The sequence below is a fragment of the Fistularia commersonii genome, chromosome 33 (genome assembly GCF_037954325.1).
Source record: "Fistularia commersonii isolate RoL2024-O1a breed Wild chromosome 33, RoL_Fcom_v1.0, whole genome shotgun sequence".
Taxonomy (NCBI): Eukaryota; Metazoa; Chordata; class Actinopteri; order Syngnathiformes; family Fistulariidae; genus Fistularia; species Fistularia commersonii.
The window spans coordinates 3,475,185-3,496,671 of NC_141316.1; the positions used below are offsets into that span (position 1 = coordinate 3,475,185).

The 21,487-nt window shown below is 42.3% G+C and overlaps 1 protein-coding gene and 1 long non-coding RNA gene across 2 annotated transcripts; one reads left to right on the top strand and one right to left on the bottom strand.

Annotated features, from left to right (window-relative positions):
* Positions 1 to 126: 126 nt before the first annotated feature.
* LOC147214701 (uncharacterized) lies at positions 127 to 4,780 on the bottom strand. The gene is made up of 3 exons (XR_015104329.1): positions 4,448 to 4,780; positions 2,089 to 2,270; positions 127 to 942 (listed from the first exon to the last, which is right to left on the bottom strand). It is a non-coding gene; the product is annotated as an uncharacterized LOC147214701 (long non-coding RNA).
* Positions 4,781 to 8,337: 3,557 nt separating this feature from the next.
* On the top strand, positions 8,338 to 17,938 carry LOC147214702 (cerebellar degeneration-related protein 2-like). The gene is made up of 6 exons (XM_086141058.1): positions 8,338 to 8,552; positions 15,207 to 15,319; positions 15,634 to 15,782; positions 15,869 to 16,033; positions 16,171 to 16,378; positions 17,031 to 17,938. Exons 1-6 carry the CDS (start codon positions 8,474 to 8,476, stop codon positions 17,796 to 17,798), a joined length of 1,482 nt encoding a protein of 493 aa, XP_085997184.1. The 5' UTR covers positions 8,338 to 8,473; the 3' UTR covers positions 17,799 to 17,938.
* Positions 17,939 to 21,487: the final 3,549 nt, after the last annotated feature.

Here is a 21,487-nt window from a genome sequence, read left to right on the forward strand (position 1 = left end):
TTTAAGATGTATACTTCCTCGGTCATGGGGGGCTCACAAACTTTCACCGGAAAAAAACATACATGAGATCATGCAGCGAAGAAATTTTTTTCTGTAATAAAGATACTAGTAAGCATTGTTTTTCTCGTAATAGTAAACATTTATTTCCCTCGTTGCCTTTCTTTACATCACATGTTTTTCCAGATATACAACACTTAAGGTTCAGTCACATCCAAAAATGAAACATGATGTCACAACAGTGCTAATAAAGCTGCTACATTATAACAGTATAATAAAAATGTACTGATTTTGTGTAAAAAAAAAAAAAAACATTATTTGCAAACATAAGAATTCCTCTTTGCACCAGCAGAGAGCACTCTTTAGCTAAACACCGAATTCCAGTTGAACCCATGAAACTAGTTTGGAATAGTTACACTAAGAAGGCATGTTGCTTCCCATTTTAGAGGAATATTTACAAGACAAACTGCTTCAGTTGGACCAGTGGCGTCATAACAACGCCGTTGATACACATCCCATCATCACTGCATATCTTCACCCTCTGTGAGCCTGAAGCTGTTTGTTCCGACACAGAATTTCATTATGCTCCTGCATGGTGGCACTAGGTGAATGATGCCACCCTCGCTGGTGTCCATTCTAGTGATGCTACCTCAGTCTTTATCCCCACTCTGGAATTATGTAAGGGATGTCTTGCATCCTTTGCACATCGGCTTCGGTTTTAGGTTGTGTCTTGAAAGAGGATCGCATCCATTTGTGTATCTTGTTGTCTGTCCATATTAGGGATGTAAAGGAAGGTGAAGGCTGACTTTTTGTCAGCTGTTGTTCGTTCCCACATCAGAGTTTTTCACATGGGCTGCAGGGGCTGGACTCTGGTTGCCTGATACTTTGGTTTCCCGCAGCAGCAGCAGTGGATGCAGGAGAGGGTGATTAAGAAGAGAAAAGTGGCTGAAAGCAGAGAGACACAGTGGTCGCTTAACACGATCCAGCAATCCTGTTCCAACTCATATCTAAACCTGCCTTTAATATTTTCATATCAAAATGTATGTGGGCACAGAACTGGGCAAATATTGATGCATATTTAGTATAATTTGACTGGCATACAGGGATTTTCTGAAATATCAAAGGTTGCCACGTATACGGTATATTTACAAAATACCACGGATGTCATCTTTGCCTGCGGAAATTCAGAATCTTAGATCCTTGGTAATTTAGAGAATCCTTTACCCGTTGGCTTCCCTCTATTATCAAAAGCAAATGTAGTTAATCACAGGAAAACCTGCCACACTTTTTAAAATGTGTGAATTGTTATAGAATAAGAATTGAGAGATTCCCTTAAAAATCACAATAAAATAAACAGACAAGAGTGCAAATAAGACATTTGTTAAAGGAATCTGTAAAATTGGTCAAAATCAGCATGAAATAGCCTAAAATTAACAAGAAATAACTAAGCGGGAAGTGACCACCACAGCAGCAACAATGTCAGAAAAGCGTTGGTTTGGTCATAGTTGACTAAATTCAATGCAGTTTTCTGTGTGTATGTCCTGATTTTTGTAATACTGAGTTGCTATAAGTTTAAATTATAGAGTACAAAAAATATCGATCATTTCATATTGTTCTTTTTTTGCAGACTTTGTGATATCAGCTTATATCATTTCATTCAAAATCCAAATTATCAATGGAATACTGTATTGAGAAAAAAAATTATGAATTACAACTGCATGAATTACATCTGTGTTTCTGCTATGTTTGCAGTTGCTGCAGGTAAAAAAACACATATTTCTTTGCCTCTCTGTGTTCAAGACCCTTTCAGCTAATTGTTTTGTTTTGTCGTCTCCTTAGTCTCATGTCCGCAAGCAATGGTCAAAACAGATACAGCCAGTAGATAGTGAATATTAAGTATAAGTATTATTAAGAATATTAAGTATAGTATTAAGATACAGTGTCAACAATTCATTGAAAGCTATTATTTGCGGGGAAAAAAAAGATAATACAACATCCTCTCAACAGTTTTTCTTAACTTCTGTCTGCGGTCTGTCTCATCTAAGTGATCACTCTTAAAAATAAACTCCTCTATCAAGTGCTTGAACTCACCCACAAATAGAATGAGCACAGCGAAGGCGCCCAGCTCCAGGGGGCTCGCTTCAGGCAGACCCTGCAGTTTGCTCCACACCTTTTCAAGAATATCCATCACTTCCTCTTTCACCTCCATCCTGACACTGGACGCAGATGAAATTTTTTGAAAACTCCCCAGAGAGAAGAAGAAATTGGGACACCTGAAAAAGACACGTTGGAGGTAATACCAACGTGGGGTGGAAGAGTTTCACTGCCTTGTGGAATAGCTATTTCCAGCTTCAACTCCACCCTCGACTCCACCATGCAATTTTATACTTCCACCCGTCAATTACCCCCCCCGATCCCTGTGAGCATACAGTTCTTTTAACCTTAAATCCTCCAGAAGTGTTTAAAATATCAGCTGTACCTTTGACAGGCCGATAGCCGGCTACCTGGATTGATTGGTCACGCACTGCCGGTATGTTGTGTGTGACCCAGTGCGTTGCTCAGACCCACATGCTCAGTGTAATAATAAACATGGCAGACTATTTCAGGCCTGGCATTTCAAGGCTGTGGCGTGTTATAATCGCAAGTAGCAGCTGTGTGTGTGTGTGTGTGTGTGTGTGTGTGTGAGTGAGTGTGAGACAGAACACACACATGAGAGACAGATCGCCACAGAACACAAAACGCCACAACACTGATGCAACAGGAAGCTGTCATCAGAGATAAGCTCTGACTGGACTTTGTGGGCTGGCTTCATTCCTTGAAAATGGATTTGAAGAATTGAAGCCCGTAGCCAAACGGTCAAATAAACAGTCGTCTTATTGATACTTCCGGGTGAAAACATATTTCATATGTCCCTGATTATATGGTTGTGTTTCATACCCTGCCATTTTTAGGCCAATTCTAACAGCACTTTTTTAAGCTTTGAATGTTATCATTTTTTTCCCCCTCATTGCAATGCATTCATTAATATAGTTTTCTGTGTTGCCTTAACATTTTGACTCACTGATGTTATGAATTGCAAATTTCATTGAATATATTATGTTTGATGAAGCTTTTGTGATAATAATCCAATATTTATTAACATAAAATGGAAAAGAAAAATCATACAGATGTAGCTTCCACTAACTTCAGTCCCACATATTATGTGGATTGTCCGGCCCAAAAGAAGCAATTTTCCCAGTTGATGTGAAAATGACGATGATGATGATGGATACATTGCAGCGGCTTGAGGTCACGTGACTTTAAGGTGAAACCATATGAATCACATCGAATTCATCAACCGCTCAGTGACCCCTTTGCCTTGTGCAGAAGCATTTAGACGAACTGCAGTCAGCGGCCACCAGGGGCGCTGTGAGCCCCCTGAGCCAATCCAAACTGAGCCCCTTAAGAACAGGTGTTCATCACTTCACTTGAAAATTATAAGTATCACTTTTTGTATATCCGACACCTGCAACGCCGGCATTAATGAGGGCTTATTCAGTGCACCGGTGTCTCAGTCGCTGGCAAGCAATGTTTGTTCCCTCTTAACTACCAGAATATGTGTGTGACCCAAATGATGATGCAAATGTAATGAATTCAGTATTGTTTGATAAGAATTTCAAGTGTTTCTGTATTGATACCCCGTCAGTATTTTAGCTGCATTTGATGATCTTTAATAGTATTTCCTCACAGATGGGCGGATGTTCAAGTGTGAGTCCTGACTTGTTTGGTTTTCAGAATATTTTTTTCAGCTGCTTGTGAAAATCTGAACCACTTGAAGAATTTCTGAGCTCTGCTCTTCTGTGCTTTTGTTCCTCCATGACGTCGGTGGACCCCTGAAGCGTCGGTCGGGTCCCACTTCAGGAGTCAAGTTCGGAGGATCGTGATCATCCAGGCATCCTTATTTCTTTTTCTTTTTTTTTTCTTAAAATATTTAAGACAGTATTTTGGCCATAATGCTTGCAAAAAAGGCAAACATTTAGGAACAATAAGCAATCCTGGAAGGAAACTGTCAAATGTGTGAAAAAAAATGCCAAAAACCAACCAAGATTAAAAAAATGTGAGAAATTAACCAAAAATGTAAAGTTTCTTTTCAGGAACTGACCTAGAAAGATATGGATTTGACGAAATCGCCTAAAAATTAAGGAGGTGCTGGGATGGTGGTGGGGGTTACAAGTTTACGGTGCCTTTATCTCAGGGGGTTGGGACCCAAAAACTGCTACTGCACTAAATCATGTTTCACAAGTGTCAAAAGAAACTTTTCCTGATAAAGACAGGGAGAGTGTAAACAAACAATCCTTTCCTTGCTTTTGCTGCATATCCATGAATAAAACCGACAAATTACAACCACATTTTTTTTACCCTAAAAATGAAACGATGTGCAAAAAAATATCAGAACGCAGCTATTTCTTACCTTTTCAGAAGACAAACCCCACTGTTTTATCTCCTCTTGTTTACCCCCAACTCCTTGCGCTCTGCTGTAAACAAACTTGTCCCACGATGTTAAACAGGCCTCCTTCTCCTTGTGCTTTGCAGCCTCCCCCTACTCTCAGCGTGTTTGCGGTGCCTGCTGGTCTCAGGCTCTTCATCTAATTACCCAGACAGAGACCAGCAGTGGATGTTTGGAGGTAACTTGACTCTCCGGTCAGCAGCCTTTTCCCTCCTTCTCCTGCCCGGTTGTGTTCACTTTCCCCACTTTTTTTTCCACTATGACTCCTCTTCCCAGAGACTTTGTGCGCCTCCTCCCTCCCAACACTTCCCTCCCGCTGCTGCTGCTTACGCCGCTCACTCCCCCTCACCCTCTGTCCTGTCTGTACATCTGAACAGTCGTTCACTGTTTTTTTTTTTTTCTTCCTCCTCTCGGCCTCTGCGTCTTTGCCAGAGACCAGCTGTGGCAGGGCCTCTTTTTTTTTTTGTCTTCAGTCACCGTGGAGACGAGGTTCCTTCTAAAAAGGAGCAGGGAGGGGGTTGGTGTGTATGTGCGTGTGCATCCATCTGGCGTCTGGACAGCTGACTCCCATATTTCTCCAAAGCCAAACACCTTTTCATCTATATTTTTGCAAACATGAGGATCTATACGGAGACCAAAATCTGTAATTTCCTCCGTCAGCTCAATTGGAGGTCTCCAGTGCTACATAAAGGGTCCCGAAAACAATGAGGGTGTCGCTTTTGCTTTGTTGGTGTTGTTCCTTGGGCATGGCCGGTGTGCGTTTTCTACGAAGCGGGATAAAAAAATAAATGGGCTTGTTTCATGGAAAGTGCGAATAAAGACATTGTTTGAGGGCCTGCATGCACGAAAGGATGTTTCCAGTCATCAAGGGGCTGTTTACTCATTTCCTAAACCATTATAAGCGTACAATGCAGTTACTGTCAATGGAGCTGGATTCAATTTGAACTTTTTGCAAAGCCTTGTGTTTTGATCTTTTGTCAGAGCTGCATGAAAGAAGCGATAAAGCAAAACAGACTGAATATTACTCGCAGTAACCAGATAATACTAACCATATAAAGGTTTCCAGACTTTCAACAAAGGATAGTTGGGGCTGCATTACACTCCATTTCAGGGGCTCCTTTTCAACAGAAATGTCAGTCTCAGCTTTGAAGATTGCATACATGAATATAAAAAAATGTAGCTGTGTGTTAAATTTGCCTCTGTCAAAATAAATGCGCAATCACCCAAATTTGATGAGATTGCTACTTCTCGATAAAGCAAGATAACCCTGAATATACAATAAATTGCGGATGACCTGGAAGCATCCTTTTTTTTCTCCCCCATTTTTTGTATTTCCATCGCTGCTGGTGTTAATTCTGACTCATTTGAATTCACTTTTATTTTTTCTTTTGCAGGAAAGTTTCAATCTTTACTTTTGGATTTTCGTGCATATTCTTGCAAAAAAAAGTCAGCCCGTTTTACACAGGAGTACACATTAATTGCATTGCAGCCAACACAAAATGTGTCTTCCTTCACTGGACCCTCTGATGTGCTAAAAATTAACACAAGAAGTGTCACCACTCTTTAAGAATGTGGTCTAAAGCACATTTTCCAAGAAAGTGCATGGACATATATTACATTATAAAACTGTCATAACTCAATCCCCCATGAGGGTTGTAGAAATATTTTATATCACATTTGTTCATCCCAACTTCAATATGCTGTTAGTTTCTTGCAGTGCTTTGATTTAACAGTGTAATTCACATCCACATCCATGAGGCACCAGGTGAAATGTCCCTCTGCCTGCATTTAAACGCATAATAGATCATTCTGATTTGTCTGATTAAGCTCTGACCCTTTGTTCAACCGTACTAATTTCTTCCCTTCATGATCTAATAATCTGCTTGGAGAAACAACTGCTGGATAAATTCATGGAGGCAGCACCATGTTTCCAACCCAAGCACGCTCTCTGGTGGTGGACATGATAACCACGCACTTTTCAGTCGTTGCCCTGGTGAAAGTGACCCTTCACTGCAAGCTTTAACTCAGGAGTGATTTTGGTTGCCTTATCTTAGTCAGATTGTTCCCTGGTAGTGACATCTACGAGCCAAATTCCCTCTGCTGCTTTATGTGTTACTGTCCAAATCTGGGTTACAATGCATCCAGCTCAGCGGGACGCACAGTGTACCTGCAGATAATTCATTTGGCAGTTTGGCGTGCCAGTGCATAAAGTGCCTGTATCAGAATGTAATCGTATTTCTTGGTGTTTATCAATGGAAAGTGGAATAAAGGGCAAATACTTGATAAGCCCCTTTACAAGACCAGATGACTGAAGATGGAATGTTTGCAGTCCTAACATGAGAAACCAGCATTTTACAGGGCTGGCTTGTGAATTATGGAAAATAATGTGCGAATATTGATCTACGTTGTATTAATTCTTTGCCCAGTCGACAAGGAGGGTTACAGTACAATGCAATGACAAGGCAAAAGTTTATTTCTGCCCTTAATCTGGAGGAAATATCGTTTTTTTACAGTTTGGATTCAACCCTGAAGCGATCATAAATGAACAAAAGGACACCCAGAAAAAAAAAGACTCCTTCAAAAAAAGACTCCTTTAAACCACCACACTTTAACTGTGGTGTTAAAAAAACAAACCACTGAGGCCCTTTCCTCCTGCGGCCAAGGACCACGTGTGATGACAGATTTTCTGGTTTTCCGTTGGTGGCCCCTTTCTGACATTTAGGTCAAGTTTATTGGAGGCAAGTTTTCACACAGCTTCAAATTCGAATGCAGCGTGCACTTGAACACAACACGAGGGAGGGAGTATTATTATTAAGTGAGCCAAATGGGCCAAATACAGTGACTGTTCTCTTTGTTTAGGACTCATTGGGACAAATTTGGACGTCATACACAATTTTATTTTTGTAATTACTTATTTGCAATGGATCTAGCTGATCGTGACTGATTCATTTAATCCGGATCAGATCCCATTTCTAATCATCCCTGGAGGCGATTCTTTCACCGCAACCTTGGGCTGAATCATCCAGGACCCACAGGCAAGCAAGTGTTCCTCATGGGAATATCTATCACTTGTAGAGATCATTGCGATTATGAAGTGTATTTACACCACATAAAAATCCAGATCCATTTCATCTTCTGTAGCCTTCATCAGAAGCGCAAAAAAAAAGATTTCAAGAATGTGGAAACAGTATAGAGAGAGTTCATATTTGAGTGGATCAAAAGTACAACAGTTTCTCCTGCAAAAACATGGGTTTCATGCAATTGAAAAACAACTCTGTTTGCAAACTGCAACTTTTTTTCCCCTCTTTCCTTGGGAACAACCCGTTTTCAAGATTTGCTCCAATCCAACCGCAGGAATCTGATCAGATTACTCCTGAACAATTGGACCCATGAGATAATGCTGCATTCAAATTCCGTCGGAAACCCAAGTTTCCTTTGTACATCTTGCTCTAAAATTTGCTCACTCAACGTAATATACAACGATTTATTGCTGTGATAACACGTTTTCGGTCGTGGAATAAATAGAAGGCGATTTTTCCACCCAAGCGCCAAACAGAGCGGATGTCAAGTTGTGTTTAATGTTAAATCTTTTTTTTCCGAGCGGTACCTGAAGGCACCGCGGCCGCCGGCGGGGAGAAGGGAAGTGTTGTCATCACAACGCCGCTGCTGCCACGTCTTTGCAGCAGCAGCAGCTGCAGCACCGCCGGGTTTGAGGCCGGGATGGGCCGCTTCTGAGCCGGGGGAGGGAGGAGGAGGGGGGGATGCGTGGATCGAGGAGGTGGGAGTGACCGAGGAAGGAAACAGGAAACGCGTAAAGCCACGACACCCCCCCTCCACCCACCCACACACACACACACCCCACTCCGGATCTTTCAAGGAGCCGCCTTTACGCGTGGAAGAACCGGCCGGAGCTCCATTGTTGACTAGCGTGGACGGTGTGGGGGGGTGTCCATCTGCGTGTACGTGTGCGTGTGTGTGCGTGTGTCACCCATGCTAAGCTCAGGGAGAATGGAGGAGTTCGTCACCGAAGAGGAAGAGCCGTGGTACGACCAGCAGGACCTGGAGCAGGGTAAGCAGAGGCGCATCTCCCCCCCGGCCGGCCGCAGCATCCCTTCAGCCAGACCTAACAAAGGCGACAGCATGCACACTCCTCCGCTCCATCCCCCGTGCATGTACAGAAACACGTTTTTTTATAGATTTAAAACAATCCTAAGCCTTTGGCTGTTCCGCTTCGACGGCAATGTGTTGAAATCTGTCCGAACGGGGCCTGATAGTCTTGTGAATCCTCTGACTGGGACTGGGACTTTAAGAAGACCTATCTTTCTCTCTCTCCCTTTCCAATTATCTATCTATCTATCTATCTATCTATCTATCTATCTATCTATCTATCTATCTATCTATCTATCTATCTATCTATCTATCTATCTATCTATCTATCTATCTATCTATCTATCTATCTATCTATCTATCTATCTATTCACACAACCTTTGAAGAAAATACAGTAGTGCTTCAGCAAGATTTGCCATCACAGTAGGTGCTGTTTAGGTTTTTAACTTATTACTTTAAAAAGTGCAGTGGAGAAAGCAATCACTGTGTTATAAACAATTTTATTACATAGCAACATAGCCCATCAAGTTTTTGTTTTTTTTTCTTTTTTTTTGCTGATTATACAAATATGTCTGCGCAGCGTTAACTTCTCCGAAACACCAGGCCCCGAAGACACAATGACACACCTTGGTGTGTTGTTTTCATGTGCGACTGCCAAAAGTGCAGATAAAGTGTTGCGCATCAGTTACTCAGCCGGATGAGAGATCGATGCTCAGACACATCAGGATCTGCAGCTATTGGCCTTGCTGCTGGCCATCTGCGTTTTGGCACGAGGAAAATCCCTCACTGACGCAGAGGCATCAGTGACTTTCAAAAAAAAAAAAAAGATGATTGCCAATTTATGCTGAGTGATAGTGGGGAGTGTGGGATGGGCCTAAAGGACAAAAAGCAATACAGTGATATTCAGAGGAACCTCTTTCGTTTATTGATGATGCTTCAGTATAGCGGCCTCACCCTGCCTCAATATGAGCAATAAAATACCTAAAATGTCAAAGTACAAAAAAGTCAGCTGGAATATCCAGGATTTAAAAGCATTAAAATCTGCAGGAAACCCCCAAAATCGATGTGTATGCTTTATCAAATCTGTTTGTTGGTGGAGGTCATGAGTATGTGGAACTTTTATTTTGGAGGGCGGGAACCAAGGGGGGGTGGGGGTCTCATAATATTAACATTATTTGGAAATGGTTCAGCGTTGACACAAAATGTGTTTTATCTCATTTCTGTTACACAATACGGAGTCCTTGTGCAAAATGAAGCAACCTTTATTTTGCACGAGGTCTAGTTAAGAGAAGGCCCAGAAAACTAAAAACCTGATTTTAAAAGCACCAGGAAATGCCACATTGAGTCAAGGTTCTCATTATTGCCTTTTTTATATGCATGGGCTTTTATAATATTTATAAGATTAGATCATCTGTCTCGGTCCACCTGAGACAGGTCATTCTCCTCTGTGCCGCTTACCTCACTTCCTGTCTCGTCTCGTCTCTCGATCGCCTGTCTTCACGACAAGTCAGCGCGACGAGACAGTAACGGAGGCGAAACGCTTCCCGAGGCTGGTTTGGGCCTGGCCGCCGTGAAACTCGGCTTACTTCATGAGCTTGGAGCAAAATGTCACACATCGGTGGGCCAGATGACAGCAGACAGGACAAAATGGCTGGTGGTGTGTGTCTTTCATTTGAGGGAAACCTCAGAGCACTGACCCCTCTTTCGCTCTTAATTTAAAGATTCTTGTCGTGTATGAAAATAGTATATACAACCAGTTATTTTATACTCTTTTGAGCATGCATAAACCTCAGGGTCAACAGTAGGTCATCAGAAAACAACAACACCCTCCGATGTTGTGTAGGTTGCAAGATAGAACAGTAAGTATTGCCAAACTCTGCATGATTCCGCTGTATCATGCTGTTTCCTTTTAGCGTATCCTGATACAGTGTGACTGAGATGCATCGTCACATCCTTATCACCAAGATATCGAGCAAAATCATTCTCAGGTCACTGCTGTCAACCTGTGTGATTGTGTGCATACACAATACAGAATATTTCTTGTGCTTTTTCTTTCAGAACAGCCGGCAGAGAATAATTCTTCCTGTTCTTCCTGAGTTCATGGGTGTTAAAAAACACATCCATCTCAATTGCCACTTAGGACCATTATTGATAATAATATATACACAAAGCAATTAACATTGTATTCACATGATAACCAATTAGCTATTATGCTAATGGTACCTTTGCCGAATCAGCAAAAACTACAGAGTTATGTTCTTTTTTTGCTTTGCTGCTTTTTGTGCTTTAAGCAGAGTATGTGATGAACTGACACAATAGTTGGCCCAAAGAGATGAACAGTTTTCTAGTTTTGTGTAATATCCATCAAATAACTTAAATCCTGGCCAAAAATGCAAGCTTGTTCAGGGAGTCAGGAAGTCTTAAAAGGGGGTCCGTCACCCAAACTCCATGAACGTCCATGAATCAGTTTCACATAAAAAACAATTCAGCATCTGTTTCCCGACAAAATTAAATGAGGCATTTTTTTTGAACATTTTATAGGACATTAAATTCTCCCTCTTCGCTTCGGTGAAATGGTAAGATGGCTGCCATCCGAGCAGCAAAGCTGCGTATTCAGATTAGCATAACAAGCTAATAGCAGGCATTGTTCTCAGAGCCATCGTTGCTGCGTGGCTTAACAGAGATTCTCAAACTCAGCCTATTTATTTTTGGAAACACCAGCAATATAAACCAACATCTCTGTGTTTGGAACGGAATGACAGTGACTGATATCGATATTTATTGTTGCTCCTGTTTTATTTAGTTTAGCTCAATCGGCGTGGCAAAACAGCAGGAGATTACAGTTTTGTTTGGATTCGCACTTCAACACCTCACCACAAATTCACCGACAAACCGAGGTTGGGTTTAAAGTTCGATACCGAATCATGGTATCAAACATCAACACCGTCAATCCTAAAAAAATCCTAAAAATCCTGAAAAATCAATATGAATGAATCTCGCCTCGTCTTTATAATAAAGACCTACATCCGTGCAGGTACGACCCTCTTCTTCAAGCCGATGCATTCAGAGGATGTGGAGTTTGTTGTCAGCTGTATCTCAAGGCCTTTTAAATATTGTAGGTCGCTTTTCCTGGGGTGGATTTGCCGGTTAATTTGGCAGCGGTGATCTATTGTCAGGGAATTCTCTCGGCAGATGTCGGACTTGGAACGAGTCCTCAGGAATGAAAGGAATGGCGTGAAGGAGAGTTGGAGCTCACATTATAACTGCGAAAGCAGCAAAGGCAGAGAGATTCAGACATGTAATTAGGACGGGCCTTTGTTTGAGCCTATTGTGCGTTGACCAGAGCCTCCGCTGGCTCCACTCCAAGAAGCAGATACGTGGTTGTACCAGTTGAGACGGGAAGCTTGCTGGCTTCATTTCCATCTGACGTGAGGATTCCGGGCCTGCGCAAAACACTCCCGGTACAGCTCAGTGAGAGTTTATGTCACCAAGACACAGGGAATTAAAGAGAAAGTTTGGATGTTAGTGCAGCTTTGACCCCCTCCCATTCCCCCCGAAAAAGTCTGGCCGCAGTTTCTAGAGCCTCGTCTGTCAACAAGTAACCAAGCAAAGAACAGGAGAAGACTTGTTTTCCACATTCCAATCTCTCTAAAGGCTGATATTCTCACTGGAACAGAATTGCAAGGGCAAGACGAGAGACTGGGAACGTTGCACACTTACAACTGTTTCTATTCCTTTAAAACCTGAAAGCGCCGACTTCAGAATCATCCCTCGTCCTTGTTTCTACTGCAAGAGATTTCTCCACACTGTAACAAATGGTTTAGCTGCGGCTCGCAGGAAATGAATCCTTCATACATGATGCGATTATGGGTGAAATCCAGCCCTGAGTGTCTCCTCCAGCGCCACGTCCGTCTGGATAGGCGCAAACTCCAGAGTCGACTTTCAAGCCAGGGTTTTTCAGTGCAATCACTTGTATTGACCCACCCCTACAGCCCCCCTTCCTTTCTGAGACTTTTAGCTGCTTCCTAGTCAGGGAGCAAAGAGAAACTGACGCGAATGTGATGGTGGACAGTGTTTGTGTTATTGGGTTACAATGGTGGTGTTTGGGGTTTTTAGATTGGACCGATGAGCTGACGGGACATTTCCAAGAGCTACTATTGAAAAATAGCACCTCCGTTCCAGATGGGATGTATGTTTGACAGTGGGTAATGACAATTAATAGCATTTTACTAGCCCATTTGCTCGTGCAGAGACCCAAAGTAAATTTTTCTTCAGTACAGCTAGAATATATGACATGTTTATCATGTGACTGGAGAGAAATACAAAGTTGCTTTGCTAAAGAAGCGCCATTTACACAAAAAGCATCACCAAGGTCACCAGTCGTATCTCACGAGAGAAACGATGAGACCAGGGAAGTTAGATTTACGTCCTTGCGGGATTTTACGCACACTGGTTGGGTCGGTGCGTGAGAAGGCCCAGGAGTGTCGAGATGGATTTGATCGTCTTTTTGTAACTAATATAGGTCCCTCTGATGGACAGTGGCTTCCAGCAGGTGCTGCTCTGTGTTCAGGCTTCATAGCTATGTGTATTCTATGGATTGTTATGCCCTAAAGATACGAATTAAAATTGCTAACTTTGCAGATTGAATGACTGAAGGAGTAAATGTAGTTTGTGCTGAATCAAACCAAAATTCAGATCCAGTGAAAGAAAGCAGTGAAACATCTCTATTATTCATTTATACTCAAAGTAATCAGCCTCGCGCATCAACAACCACAGAACAAAAGAGCACAATATGGTTTTCAGTGTATCTTTGTCTCTTCTCACATTGGCGGACAAGCTGCGGTGTCTCTATCTCGGGCTGAGGGACAGAAACAGATACCTAGCAGGGGGAAAAAGTTATGTGAAAATGTATGGTTAATCAACACAGTAAAAAAAACAAAGGGTGTTACCACGTCAAATGTTCTCTCACTGTGCTGATGGTGTGGGTGCCATAAAGCCCTCAGTCAGACAGACGAGTGTGTGCTGACAACAGCATGCCTCGTACCTCTCGCAGTGTAATTTCAGGAAGGGCCGGAAGGTAGAAGAGACGCACCCGGTGATGAGGGAGCAGTTTTTGGTTTGCATGTTCTCCTCGTGTCTGTGCAGGTTTCCTCCCAAAGTCAAAACATATGGACAATGTTCAATGGAGACCCTAAATTGCCCAGATTTGTGAATTAGATGTCTCTATACGTGATCGACCTGTGACTGGCCCAGCGTGAGCCCTGCCTCTCGGCCAGTGATGGCTTGGATAGGCTCCGACACCCCCGCGACCCTGAGTGCAGGATCGGTGGTTTTGGTAATGACCTAATGAATGAAACTTGTTGAAAATAAAAGATACCTCAGGCGACTGATACTGAGTAACATTTGTCCATTAAGAAGTATTTGAATAGCTATTAAATGCCAAGGTTACTCTCATTTGGCTGTGAACAATGTGAATCTCACAAGAGATTTTCCACTCCTGGACAAATCTCTTCATTTGGAGTGTGGCTGAAAAGGAGCTGCTAATTCTTTTTCTTTCCTTGGCTGGTGTCCACAAACCTCTAGGTGATGCTCAGCTTTGCGGGTCGTTGTCGCAGGCTGACTTTCATCTTGCTCTGTCAGATCCCCAGCGGCGCCGCGGCGCTTCTAATAATCTTGGCACAGATCTCCGCTCCTCCCCTGTCAGTCAGTTCAGGAGGATCTGCAGGGAGGAAAGGCCTCTTCCTTCCACGATGGAAGAGGTTCAGACCTCCGCCATGGATACTTTGATTGCTCTGTCCCTGGAATTTTAACCTTGCCTAAAATAGAACAATGTGCTCTATTAGTCACTGCAGAAGGCAATTGAAAATCTTGAGGCTGCAGCACGACTTCGGGGGGGGAATCACTTCTCTCCTTTGTCCTCTCTCAATCCATCAGGCTCCTGTTATCACAATCTGTGTCTCCAAAAAAATGTCCCTCTTTCGTTACAAATTCCTCCTTCCATTTTCACCTTCCCTCTGAACAGTTAAAAATACCAAAGTAATACGATAATAAATACCATCAATAAAAACCAGCAGAGAAACACATAAAATGTGAAATTAATCTCCTCCTCATCCTGCTGGAAACAAATTCATCTCATGATTGTGATGTGCATCTGACATGTGACTTTCTGTACCATCCAGACACACGCCGTGATACTTATAGATACCAGAAAAGATGGCATTTGAATATTTTCAGAATGTTTTGACATCCACATCACCCGTCCATAAAGCTCGTATTAACTGTGACCGTCCTTCGGAAAATCCGAGGTCGAGTTGTTTTCCAAGAAACTATGTTTTCTCCTCTCTCCCTCCACTGCATGTGACAGAAGTGCCGGCTAAAAAACTAGCAATAACTTAAATCTCTCAATCTTATAGTCAGAAACAGTATGACAGGTCTTGGGTCTAAAACGAATTGAATACTTTAATATAATTCATTTCACAGTGATCACACATCCAGAAATCTAGAATGTTTTGGTTTTCCCCTGAAAGCACCCCGGCTTCTTCACTTGCCCGTGGCAAACACCACTCTGTGCATCCCAATGGCCTCTTATCGATTTCTCCCGCTTTCTCCCTCCAGATCTCCACCTGGCAGCAGAGTTGGGAAAGACTCTGCTGGAGAGGAACAAGGAACTGGAGGACTCGCTGCAGCAGATGTACATTACCAATGAAGAGCAAGTGCAAGAAATCGAGGTGGGAATAAACAAATGAATTAGTGACTTATTCAAATGGCATGCATGATCCTCTTCGAATTAATGAATGAATGAATGCAACCAGTTGTGTTTTTGAAGCAAAGGACGTCTTATAAATCCAAATTTTCACACAAGATGGCATTTTAAAATCATTCGGGAGTACTTTTTCGTGGGGCTTTCAATTTTCAAATTGACAGTAGCTGCAGCTGGTTGAGCAGAATCATGCCTTTGACCCGGACTATCGCATTTGATTTCACTCTCAAATATTAAAAAAAAGCAGCTGGGAGTTCTGACAGGCGTACGTTTGTCTTGCAGTACCTGTCAAAGCAGCTGGAAGTCCTCCGGGACATGAACGAGCAGCATGCCAAAGTGTACGAGCAGCTGGACGGGACAGCCAGAGAGCTAGAAAACACCAACCACGCCCTGGTGATAGACAGCAAGGCCTCACAGCAGAAGATCGAGAGGTGACCTGCAGCTGTTTTTGTTCTGCCATCATTTGTCCTCCCCCTGTGGATCCTTTCTTGACAGTTTGCGCCTTGTCCCGGATCAGTTTAACAGGGACGATCGACGCTTTGCAGAACCAGGTGGAGTCTCTCTCGGGGCAGGTGGAGCAGCTCCGCTCCATGGAGCAGCTCCGAGTCAGGAGGGAGAAGCGGGAACGGCGCAAGACCATCCACTCCTTCCCTTGTCTGAGGGAGCTTTGCACGGCCCCTGGGTACATCAGCAGTTCCATTACCATGTGTTTAAAAGCGCCATTGGATTGCATCTGCTAAAAAGTTGCTAAAATCACCATTTTCGTTGACCGAGCATCTAAAACTTCATCGGGGTGCTGTATGTGTGTATCACTGCCAGGTATGAGGACGAGTTCGTAGTGGGCAGAGCTGAAAGCTTTTCCATTGAGGCAAAGCGCCAGCCGATCGAGGAGGAAAACCAGCATCTAAGAGAGGCGGTGTCGGCTCTACGGGCTGCCATCCGGACTGAGAGGGGCCGTCGAGAGGGAGTGGAGCGGGAGTGTAACCTGCTCCTTGGCGAGTTCTCCCGGCTGCAGACTCGGGTACAGGTAAGTACAACACCTGCTGCTGAGGAGTTTTCCAAAGGTGCTGATGGTCAGTCGGGTGGGGTTCAAAATATTTGTCCCAGTGACAGACCCACGCAGAGATACTTACATTGAAGGGGACAAGGATCACCGTGGAAACAGAAAGTACATTCCTCTGTACGATCTTATAACTGACGCAGAGTGTTGAAACATTGCGCTCACCAGCTGACCAATCACAGTTAGACAGTTGCCACATAGATCATCAACCATACACCTTACCTTCATGCCTGGGTATCACAACAAAAACTTAGAGGCCAGGAGCCGAACCTGTGGATGATATAATATTACAATAATATAATGTTTCTTTGGGCTGAAAAGTCCAAGTAACACCACAGTATTAAGAGTGAACACCGCAGAGTGCTCAAGCGTACCAATGTGCCGTAAACGTACCAAACCATGTCATATGACCGAGGTACGGTACTTAACCAACCAGTTTTATTACAGTAGACATTGAGTTGTTTAAATACACGCTGCACAGAATAATGGCTCCTCCTCAAGAGCCTTTATTTGATCCACTATGGAAGCAAAGACGTTTAATATTCCGTACATGAAGGTACACCTGCTAATAATTTTTCTTTTGGGATCATTATTTTATGTAAATAATATTTTGTCCCAGGATGCTGAGAACTGCCAGGCAAGAGTACGGGAGCTGGAGGTGGAGCTACAGGAGCTGCAGCAGCTTCGCCGTGCCCGGACTTTCCTCCTGGGCGGGGAGGACGACGGGGTGACTCTCACCCAGACGGTCCTCAACAGCACCCCGGAGACCGACACCTTCCTGGAGGCGGAGGCCGGGGAGACGGGAGGGGGTGTGAGGGAAGAGACCGAGGGTGGAGCCGGCGTGGGCGGAGAGACCCTGCCCGAGTCCAATCCGGTGAGGAAGAGCTGCAGCGACACGGCGCTGAATGCAATCGTGGCCCGCGACGCATCCGGACGTAGGAGGGGCAGCTATGCTCTTCATGCCAACAGTGTGAGGAAGAGAGGGATGTCTATCCTCAGGGAGGTGGATGAGCAATACCACGCCCTGTTGGAGAAGTATGAGGAGCTGTTGGGAAAGTGCCGCCGTCACGAGGAAAACCTCTGCCACGCCGGTGTCCAGACGTCACGGCCCGTCTCTCGAGACCCGTCCATGAAAGACTGCGCCATGGGTCCCACTCCCGCACCGCCCCCTACGCCCACCCAGTCCCCGTCCACCCCCGAGGCCATCGAGAGCATCAGCAAGCAGGTGGAGGCAGTGGATAAGCGCCTTGGGCAGAACACGCCAGAATACAAGGCTCTCTTCAAGGAGATTTTCTCTCGTATCCAGAAAACAAAGATGGACATCAAAGCTACCAAAGCTGCTAAATCTAGCAAGTCTGGCAAATCTAGCAAATCTAGTAAACAGTAATAGTGCAGCGGGAGGTTCTCCAGAGGACAGTCGTGTCAGTGCTTGGTGCTTGTGAGCAGGGGTTCATTGAGGGTGCTATGTCAAAGTAAAGGATATAAGCTTCAATGTGCTTGAAGGGGCACAGTTTGAACTTCTGGCGGTTGGGTCGCCAAAAACTTGTAAGGGAAATAGTTAGATTTTCAACTTCATTTGAAGAGAAGCCTTTCACCTGCATTCAAGCTTAGAGATAATCTGACCTTTAAATAATGACATTATTGTGTGCTTGTCACTTTTTAAACATTATTTATTCCAAATAATTTGAAAAGTTTTGATCTTTTTAAGGGTTCTAAAATATTTTCGGTCAAAAAAACAATTCATTTTTTTATTTTGTCGTAAGACATCATTGGAAGTTGTAACAGTAAATGTTCAATTTTAGTACGCAGTTCTAGCTGTGGCCACTGGGCTATTCCGCTGAACCGATGTAAACGGCGCATCTAGAAAACATACTGGGTCTGCATGTAACCAATGTTAAAGACAGTCATACAAGTTACGGTATAAAACCATGAATAAATTAATGATAAACTGAGTTAACTAAGAATGACTTAACTTGCTTCATATCCATACCAATCCTGTGGTTTCACTGCCTTCGGGCGCTAAAGTACTAACACAATCACAGCAGTGTGCCTCACAATTGCACTAAACTTTAATGCATCTTACCAGAAAACTTCACTCTGACTTAAAGAATAGAAGTCTCAACATAATAGTAACTTATACTAAAAAATGTATCCATCCTACTAACATTTTTGTATCTTCGTAAGGAAAATGATTGCATCGGGGTGACTGTCCCGAGAATGAAGGTGCTAACGCATAAACACATGTATCTTGACACAAGTTAGCAAAATTCTAGTCACCTCTTAAAAAGGATCTTCATGTTTCTAGTTTGTTTTGCTTTGTGTGATCATACCCATATATTTGCAAGGCTAAAGTAGATATTTTAAGGAATACGGTTTTCTTGTTTGGTTTAGTGATAAGACTGATGAATTTCCTGCTACTGTATGTAACAGTTAGCCAGTATCCAGAGATAACGACTCACTTTGCGAGCAAGAGGTTGCACTTGTATCCCATTTCTTTAAAGGCTAAATGAATGACTATGTTACATAAAAAAACCTTCTTGCAACATTTTGTCACATCCTTGCTCTGATCATGCACAATATGAACTGCAGCAGGCTGGAGGAAAACAAATGCCAAATGCAATTCTAATTGTATTGCGTGCATTAGAAATAATTTCAACTCCTTCAAATTAAAAGTGGCAAATTTTCTTAAGACAGGCTAAGCCATTAAGATTTGGAGCTACTTTCCCCAGCTAGAAGTCTCATTAATACTTCAGCAAGGAAGAGAACGAGCAGGAAAAGATACATTATTGAACACACTGACATTTAATGTTATCCTGTAATCAATTTTGTCAGCAGAGGGCGCTCTCGCTTTGCTAAAAGAAACATATTTGGAAATGCAAAGTTTACATGAAATGCAAAGATTTTTTGCCTGTATGCTAACTAAGATAACCAGCTGTTGGCCAGAACTTCTTATTCACCACAATTATATAATTGAAATTCCAAACGTAATGTCTGATAAATTGTGAATCTCTGCATTGTGCTGCTATTCAGAGTGAAATGTTAAGGCAAAGAGTTTATTGATGCTGTGGTTTTAAGGTCTATATTTAACCGAAAGTAATTTTCTTTCACGTCCTTTATTTATAATCATTTGTGATTCCATCATTTTCCATTTTAAATAAGAACAGCTAAAGCGCTGCTACATTAAGGGGGGGCTGCAAGGTGATTTCAAAAAATAGAACAAAATTTCACGGTTTCAAATTTATTATTCTTCAGAAATTATTGCTTCAAAACATATTATCATAAGAGTAAGCAAAAGCTCTTCTTGGTCAATTGGTGAAAAAGTAAAAAAAACCTGTGTTTTGTTTGTTTTTAGAAATTGTAAATGATTTTGCTTCTGATTTTGCTAAATCAGCTCATGGAATGCATATATTGGCAAGAAATACCCTGAAAATGATAAACAAATATCCCAAAAAAGGTCGTATAAATGCTGAACATTAACTGAGAAATTTGCAAAATAAAGAAAAATAAATTTCAGAAATAAGAAAAAGCAAGAATTTGACTATTCAACTTGCCTGAAATGTTGCCCAAATTATTTGAAACAACCCTGTGTTTGACGTACCTGTTTATATACGCTTTGTGTGCCTATAATTCAACCATTAATAAAACAATCCTTTATTTGAGGGTGGCTACCTGGAAAGTTTGAGAACCCCTGCCTTAGAGAAGTTCACAAAGACAATTTTTAAGAGATTGTTGCGCTCACTGTAACCTTGGCATGAGAGTCACACGCAGCTTGAAGTTACGAGTGTCGACAGGTCTGTGCGTGAAAGAAATGTTTCTGGAAACATGGATTCTGGTTTGTTTCGTATATAGTGCAAGTACTTGTGTTTGATAGGAAAATGTTTCTGTAGCTTCTTGAAGAATCCCTGCGTAGAGAATGGCAAAAACGTGAAATGCTGCGGTTAGACTAGTGAGCATCCCTCAGTGCCACTGTATAAAAAACAGCTCAAGGATCAATGTCACAAATATAGTACAGAAGTCAAAGTAGTCACTTCACAATGATTCTTTGCGGCTTTTTTTTTTTTAAATACAAAATGTTTATACCATTTTCCTTTACAGATAAACTGAGTCTGCACACTTGGGCTTTGTCTAACAGCTAGCAGTCTTACCAAACTAACCTGCAAATGTATTGCACCTTTTTATCCACTATATCTTATGCCTTTTACTCGATGCCCACCTCTGTATAAACCTTTGTTATGACGAATGTTATTACAGATAATCTTTTATATCTGATTCTGCAGTAAAGTTCAGCCAGAAACCTTGCGCCTCTGTGATGCTGATGGTTTGTCTCTGTGTGGAAAGAAAGTGCAGGATAGGTGGTTGTATTTAAATCAGAGAGGATTCTAATGACCTTTGCGATCTGTGAAAGATTAATTAGCTGTTGCAGAAACTTAACTTGAAAACTGTAGTGAATAAAGAGCAGTCTAGGGAAGTGCTCATGCCAATGGGATGTCTGTGGACGAGGGAATATGTGTTAGCGTAGATGATGCCAAACAGAGCCTTTTATGGTATTTGAAGGCTCATTAGGTTTCTGTACTGTAATGTCTTACCTCTTGCACTTAAAATTCTTTACCGCCTCATCTTTTTGCTTATTTCAAATAGCAAAGAACTGTATTTATTTGTGTACGTTTGTTTTGGTTGACTTTTTCAGTGCCTGTATTTGAATGTTAGTAACATACTGTCAAAATGAACATATTTACTTTGCTTTTCCTTTATTAACAAGTCTAAATGTTTGAACTCTTAGTTAATTATACAGCATTTAAAATGAACTGGACTGGCATAAGTTCATGTCATGACTCAAACGAACCCTACTTTACCCTGTTAATAAAGCTTTGGTATGACGCACTGTCTTGTTGTATTTTCCCTGAGATTTCACAACAAAAGTATACTTATATGGAAATATTTTGCAGTACACGGCCAACTTTTACTTTAGTCAGGTGCAGCACAAGGCCAGAAGGAGTCTGCTTGTTTTCATTGGTGAAATAAGAGAGATATGACAATAAAGTACTCTGCATGATGTCTCCACAAATACACTAAAAC

Excerpts from the sequence above, each read along its gene's own strand:
- LOC147214702 (XM_086141058.1), top strand. The coding sequence starts at position 8,474 with ATGCTAAGCTCAGGGAGAATGGAGGAGTTCGTCACCGAAGAGGAAGAG. Across the intron at positions 8,553-15,206 it reads CCAGCAGGACCTGGAGCAGG|ATCTCCACCTGGCAGCAGAG; the intron begins GTAAGCAGAGGC and ends TTCTCCCTCCAG. Across the intron at positions 16,034-16,170 it reads GAGCTTTGCACGGCCCCTGG|GTATGAGGACGAGTTCGTAG; the intron begins GTACATCAGCAG and ends TATCACTGCCAG.